Source organism: Eurypyga helias, unplaced genomic scaffold (genome assembly GCF_000690775.1).
Source record: "Eurypyga helias isolate BGI_N326 unplaced genomic scaffold, ASM69077v1 scaffold36848, whole genome shotgun sequence".
Taxonomy (NCBI): Eukaryota; Metazoa; Chordata; class Aves; order Eurypygiformes; family Eurypygidae; genus Eurypyga; species Eurypyga helias.
This window is the reverse complement of record NW_010266909.1, coordinates 1-7,559: the sequence shown is the minus strand read 5'-3', so window position 1 is coordinate 7,559 and position 7,559 is coordinate 1. Positions and strand designations below refer to the sequence as shown.

At 47.5% G+C, this 7,559-nt stretch overlaps 1 protein-coding gene across 1 annotated transcript; it reads right to left on the bottom strand.

Moving 5' to 3' along the window:
• Nucleotides 1-4,285: 4,285 nt before the first annotated feature.
• LOC104513790 (mitochondrial fission regulator 1-like) lies at nt 4,286-7,025 on the bottom strand (the record flags this gene model as incomplete). Its single annotated transcript, XM_010157253.1, has 3 exons — nt 4,286-4,345; nt 6,419-6,587; nt 6,773-7,025. Coding segments are annotated over 3 exons (482 nt in total), but the record flags the coding sequence as incomplete, so codon positions are not given.
• Between the last annotated feature and the right edge of the window lie 534 nt (nt 7,026-7,559).

Genomic DNA, 7,559 nt, shown 5'->3' with positions numbered 1-7,559 from the left:
GGAGCGTCCGAACTGCATTGCGACTCTGCAGTGGGAACATCGCATGTTGTTTTCACTATTGTACACTTGAACTGCACATGCAAGAAAAAGGTGGAATGTTTAAACACCATAATCAGCTCAGGGTATTCGCCAATCCGAAATAAAGTGGGATGGGAAGCGTGTCCTTCAGAACAAGGGTACAGATGCCCCTTTCGCTGCAGCGTGTGTGTACGTGTGGGTGTGCGAGTGTCTCTGGGGCGGGAGGGCGGGGAGGGCACCGGGGGAGGGCTTGAACGGCAACATTATTCTCTTCTCTTCTTGGTTTTTTAATTTATTCTTTCAGAATGTGACAATTTCATGAACAGCCACATCGGGGAGGAAACTGTAACAAATTGCTACAGATGCCTTAAACTATGCACAAAGCTAAGTGACCAAATTTGTTTTTGATTTGAAAAAAAATAATAATAATAACAAACAAAAGTAAAGTGCATTGTTTACGTATTCCTCCCTCTGCTGAAACATCACCCACTGACGGGTTTTTGATGGGAAAAGGAGAAAATGTTTTTTAGGACAAAATTCAAGGACTAATTTTAAACTTAAAACATTCCATTTTTGTAATTTGTTTGACATTGTTTTAAGTACAGTAAGCACAACTGTAATCTAGTTTGAGAAACTGGTGCTTTCTTTTAGTTCATTTGTATTTCCCTGTTGTTATTGTAAAAGACTGTTTATTAATTCTGTTTACAGTTTGTTGCAACAGCCATTTTTTGGGAGAGACCTTCAGCGTAAAGCCGTTTGTAAAGGCTTTGCCATGTTCATTTTAATATGTGCCTGTTGCTGTTAACTTCTAATTAATAATAAAAAAACCCCACCAACCCAGAACCTTTTCACATTACGCTCCTGTACGTGTCAGTTCCGACCGAGTCCGGCGTCTTGGAAGATCGCCAAGGCTGCAGTCAGCTTCCACTCTAAAACTAAGCCAACTTGTGGGTTTGGAAAGACTAGGCCTCATATGCCAAAATTTATGGAGTTTGGCCTTTTGCTCTTTGAAAAGCAAATCCTGAGTTACCTGATTGTTTCCCCTCTAAAATTAAGTTGTTTATTATTCTTTCCTGTTCCCTGGAGTAGTACCATTAATCTCCAAGTGGCCATGTTTAAAGAAATAAATTTATAATGAAACCGTATCTTGGAACCTGCGTGAAGTTCCTTCGCTCTCAGTGCACGTCCTTGCTGTTCCCTGACTTCCACTCACTCTTTCTCTGCTGGGTAACAAGCTTTGGTCAGACATCCCTGGAAGTGTTCAAGGCCAGGCTGGATGAGGCTCTGAGCAACCCGGTCTAGTGGAAGGTGTCCCTGCCCATGGCAGGGGGGTTGGAACTGGATGGTCTTTAAGGTCCCTTCCAACCCAAACCGTTCTGATTCTGTGATTCTATGAATCTTGCTTCACCTGCTCTGACAGGAACCAGTACAGCTTGTCAAGGTGCTGGAGTAACACAGGAGTAGTTTTGTTGTAAGCCATGGGGCTTCTGTCTTTTCCTACCACACTGGACTTGGAAAGGCTGGTTCTAATCCCACCTGTTAGCGTGTGCGGAAGCTTCTGAAGTCGGACTGAATTGCAAACACCGCCCAAAACCAAATGCCTTTTCTTGAATGTGCAGCCTAGAGCCGCCTTCTGCAAATCCACACTGAACTTCCAACGCTCCTACGGCTGGAACACGTCACGCGAGAGCCGATCACGCCCACCTAACGTGCTGCGGTCGCCCCTCGTTCCCAGCCCAGGGATGGGCGATGGGGTGGCGGCTGGGCCCTGCCAGCACAGGCCAGGTGCCAGTGGGCCGGCTGCTCACGCGCAGACAGGTACAAACAGGCCTCGGGCCACGCCGGGTCCCTGCCCAGTGCACATGTGGGTGGCTGCGTTGAGTGGGCGAAAGGTTTCCAGTAGAATGATACAAATTAAGGTATGGAAAAGCAGGAAGTGGATTATTAGATGGCAGCTCCGTGATTGTTTTCTCGTGCTGACGAGGCTGCTTCTGCCATCGCCCTACATCACTGAGGAGGTCTGCCGCGTTCGGGAGGGCTGGGCGCAGGCACCTCGCATCAGTTCAAGCCGCACGTGAACATTTAGTGTGGGTTGTTCCCTGTGTTTTAGCCCGGTTTAACAGTCAGGTGATGTCCTGGATTGCACAGGTTAATGAGGTAGTTGGACTGAGTTACTTCATTTAAACTCTGACACTTGGAAACTGAAACACTTCACAGGGAGGTTTTGTCCCTGAGAGGTGCTGAGGCCTTCAGCGGAGGTTTTGCGGCCTAGCTGCCCTCCAGCTGTGGCCCCTTGGGAGTGGGGCGGTTGTGGCACACCAAGGGCCTTGTCAGGGGAACCCAGCGGACCGGAGTCCGTTAAAAGGAGGAGTACCTTCCTGTCACCTTCCTGTCACCTCCTCGCTGGCTTCTGATCGTCTGCGTTCACCTGAGTGAGTGTAACCCGATGAACAGCGCCGCCCTGTTCGCTCTATCGGTCTGCGACTAACTCTGCCGTTACTCCTGCTGCGCAGCAAGGCCAGCGATCCAGTCCTGGAAGAGAGGCCGGTACCGCGTCACCCCAGTGAAACGGAAACGATACACCGCGTCACTGCGGTCGCTCTAATAGCGCGTAAACAGTGCTCTGGCGGCTGTCGTTCGCAGGGTGCCACAAACCACATGCCCGGTGTTTATTTTAACTGCTTTTTATTTCACAGAGTGGCAATAGAGCATTAAATACAAAACTGGAAACCAAAACGAACTTCGAAAAAGGTGTTTTAAAGGCGTTTAAAAGAACACAAAGATGGAAGGGCCTGTCAGTGAGCCCAACAGCAGAGCGCTTTGGGAGGAAGTCACGTGGTGTACGTATTAACAGTATTTCAAGGTTTCACACCAGAAAACACCCTTGTGCCATCGCCGTTCCAGTTACAAGCAGCAAAGCTTCGGTCATCCTTAGTAACCCGGTCGGAGCGGTTCCATTGGCCGTATTTAAAAAGTGCGGCTTTATCCCTAGAAAACAGAAGCTCCAAGAGGCACTTGTACTTGTTCCAGCAGCCAGGTCAACTTACAACACCGGAGTACCCAGACTCGGCTTTTTCTACGCTCATCTACAGCCGGACCGAATCTCGGCCTTGCATCAGTGCGCAGCTCAGTTGTAGCGCTCCAGTTCCCAAACGGCTTTTTTCAACCCCAATTTTAGTTTTCCCTTGAGCCCTAATGACATCTGTGGCCGGAGCCGTGAGCTGACGCCATACGGGTCCGGCAACCAACAGCCGCTCCGGGAAGCCCCCAGAAGGGGCTTCCATCCCCCAGGAAATGGATTGTGTGCAACAGATTCTGCCACCTCTTCCAGGCAAATAGGACCACGAGGGCTGCTAGAAACCTCCCCGGGGACCCAAAGGCAGCCGGGAGACCCAAGGTGTCCACCAGCATCTCAGCAGAGCTCGGATGAGCAACATACTTTTGGCAGCAGGCACCAACCTCCCTCCCCCAAGGACTTGGTACCCGTTGTGTAACCCACACCGCTTCCACACTAGTTAACACCTACGCTGACGTTAATTGTTTTACTCTGCTGCTACCTACTGGTTACTTCAAACTCACGGGACTGCCTACTCACCGAGGCTCCCGCAGCACGATTTACTCACTTGTCACGCACTCTTCCTCTTGGCCACACGATGACACAAGCAGGTTTTGCCCTCTTACTCCTGCATTTGAAACAACAAAAAACCACCCCACCCTGCACAAAAAATGCTTAAAAATTCCCCCAAACCCATGACTCTGCAGCAGATCTGAGTTTTCCCTTTATTTCTGTAGGCAGCAGAATGCAGTCAGGTTTTCTTTGGGCTAAAAATTTGTTAAAATTAAGGTTAAAAGAAAGGCTTCGTCATGACAACTTCAGTCTCAAACTAAACATCGTAGTGCAAGTTGCAGTTAGAGCTCAAATAACAGATATTAACTTAAGGGAGTATCACTGTCCTTATCAGCACACAGACACGTTTTTAAGGTGGTCAGTTATGCACAGAGAACATTGTATATATAACTTAGTGTTAATAAACGAAAACCACCCCATGAGTCGAGTAGAAAGCCAGGTTTGAATACGAAATTAATACCTGAGTATAACGGTCCAATTTATTCCCCTCAATAAATCATGTACAAACACGTTTAGTGCCTCAATTCTTAGGTTTCTTTTCCTGTGTTGTAAGAGACCGCTCAGCACTAGTGCCATTTGCAACATAAAAGATTTCAGACGAAACAGCTTAACAGTCTTTGGCGTAGTGATCTCAGCTCGTTAGGATTTTTCAATTAGAGTCTTCATTTTCCCTGTAGACTTCAGCATGTGCGGTCCGAACTGGGAAGGAAACGAGAAGCAAGGTCAGATGGCTGCAGCTGAAACCTGGCTGAACTACTACCTGTCCAAGCTGTATGTGAAACCAGAACTCGGGCAGAGACTGTTCCCTTTATCAGCCGCCTTCTCTGCGTACGGATGTCACCTGCTCCACAGCCGTAACGTAAAGAGAAACCGGTGTCAACCACTGGTGGAATCACAGACTGGTTTGGGTGGGAAGGGACCTTAAAGCCCATCTAGTTCCAACCCCCCTGCCATGGGCAGGGACACCTTCCACTAGACCAGGTTGCTCAAAGCCTCATCCAGCCTGGCCTTGAACACTTCCAGGGATGGGGCATCCACAGCTTCTCTGGGCAACCTGTTCCAGTGCCTCACCCCCCTCTCTGGGAAGAACTTCTTCCTGATACCCAACCTAAACCTCCCTGCTTTCAATTTAAACCCATTACCCCTTGTCCTGTTCCTACAGGCCCTTGTAAAAAGTCCCCCCCAGCTTCCTTGTAGCCCCTTCAGGTACTGGAAGGTGCTATAAGGTCTCCCCGGAGCCTTCTCTTCTCCAGGCTGAACAAGCCCAACTCTCTCAGCCTGTCCCCAGAGCAGAGGTGCTCCAGCTCTCGGAGCTTTGTGGCCTCCTCCGGACTCGCTCCAAGAAGTCACTGAGAAGAGGCAACTAATCATCTGCTGGCGCAGGTCTGGCTAGAGAGCGCGCACTCGGCCACAGCGAAATAGCAAGACAGGCAGGGTTGAAGATGACAACCCGTTGCTCTAGCGGGAGTTCAACAGTTTCTGTTCTCTATCCTGCCTGTCTGTGCAAATCCCTCCAACAGCTGTATCACACGAGGGTATCGCCTGAGGACTGATCTAGCAAAGAAGTTACGTATCGGTAAGGAACAGATGACATGGTTATCAGCTCATTACGGAACAATTTTCATTTCACAAATTAAAACCTTCCGATTTTCTTAGCTTTGGAGGACTTGATGATCCTTTATCGCAAAAGATGGACTGTACATTTCAAAGCTGGAAAGTCACAAAAAACCCACATGTGAATAAAACACTGACGACTAACGCTCTTTTCCTCAAAGCCCCAGACATGCTGGGATACAAAGTGATTGATTCTTGGGGAATATCCAGCCTTCAGTTGCAAAGGACAACCTGAACGTTACAGAAACATACCTTAAAGGCCTAAGCCAGAAGGCACGTCAGTCACCGTTAACGTGCTGACGTACTCAGGAGCCCTGAGATTTGTGGCTTGGCAATCTCACTTTCCTCAGAGCTTAATTCAGAGCACAGCCAGCCCTCTGGGAGTTTTCATGTGTGCTTTTCCAAACACACAAGGAGGAAAATAACTCTTGGCCCTCTGGTTCTGTAGCACGAGGCTTCTAGTACTGCTTACTGACAAAGTTGATCTATACCACCCGGTTTATTAACTAAGGGTTTATTGCTAGAAACTTGCATCTGGAACGTTCACCACTTAAAAAACCCCTTACTTCAAATTTCAAATCAATCTGAAATAAAATGGAAGCCATTAACTTCTACCTTGATGTGAATTTAAAATATAATTCCATTTTAACCTTCTCACGCTAGAAAGAAACGGCTTTTACGTGATCAGCGTTCCCAATCACTAGAAGAAACTCCCCGTTCCAAGATCCAGCAGACATTCCAAACAATTCGCTTTCTGCCTTCCAAGGAAGGGCTCTGACACATTTCAGGATCTCGCTTCCAAATTTCGTGGGGGCGCTGCCTGAATGGTTATGGTCGGTATCAACAGGCAAACCCGCTGCCGGTTTGGTTCTGGCATGAGCCCTCGGGAACCACGGTTTCAGAACAACGCGTGCTCGTGCCAACGGAATGGATGCTTGTTTAAAAGAAACGGGAAAACTATCGCAGGGCTTTTTAAACTGAGGGCCAAAAGGGTACACGATCTTAAGCCTTGATACTAAAATCCCGAATCCTGGCCAATCAGCAGTAGTTCATAGGGTGCTGTGGGGGCAGGGATGCTGACTGCAGGTATTTGCATACGTTGGCTTTCACAACAACTCTGACTGAGTCGAAGCACATGTCCGGCATCACAATACTCACCAGCACTACCTCAGTCTTTGTCTTTGCTTCGTTCTTCGGCGTCACTTTTTCTGTTTCGCTCTGACTGTCACTTCGGTATCGATAAGCAAATTTCTTTTTGAGCGCTTCTGCTATTAAGGCTGCAGGATCTGTAGGGTCAGCCGCTTTAGGTTTTGTTCCTTCTGGTGACCTAGAACAAGAAAAGGAGAAACATCAATGTAGTCCGAAGCAAACCTTTACGAGTTGTGAATGCTTTTGCACTGTTTGTCAGGTGTTACATCAGCATCTGTCTCACCTCAAAACAGTCCTGAGCCACAAACCCAAATCTTTAGTGCAAACACCGTTAATGCATCAGCATTCATTCATATTTATTACCTTTTCACCGAGCGTAGTTTCACGCTGTTCATGTCTTTGAGGATTTCTAGCATGTTGGGTATTTCAGGTTTCTTTGGCCCATTTTCTGTCAGATTCTGTCCAGAGTTCGTCTTTTTGTTTCTCCTCTCTTTAATGAGCTCAACTGCAGACAGACCCTGCTGCAGACCTGGGGGAGGAGGAGGTGGCGGAGGAGGAGGTGGCGGCGGTGGAGGTGCAACAGGAGCAGCAGCTGAAGCAGCTGGACTTGATCCAACTACAAATAAAACGTGCATTACGTGTCAGTTGGCTTGTAAATCCCCTTTACATCTCAGAAATGCTCAGGTAAGAATATGACTACAATAGCTTCAATTCTCTCCCCTCTGCCTCCTTTAGATGATCACAGAACTTCATTCCTACACCACCTAAGTAGCCTCAACTGAAGAGCCACACAAAAAATCCTTCTCAAAGAGTGAGAAACGTTCTCTGAACTTCCAGCTCAAGCTCCAGGTGCACTCAGGTTTTTTCTTCACAATGTCTTTTAGTTACGTTCTGCTCCTGACATTACCAGTATTTTGCTTTCTTCCAAGGGGAAGGTACTGAGCTGGAAGTCACACACAACCTGCTACGTGAGCAGTGTTTTTTCCTGCTGATCACCACAAATAAGAAATTACTATACAAGATTTTTAAAATACGAATTTCAAAGTTCAAATAGTGCTTAAATTGATGTTTATTCCAGCTTTCTGACGTTATGGATTTTTAGGCCACGTAATCATCTGTCTGAAGACAGAGATTCATAGAATCATAGAAT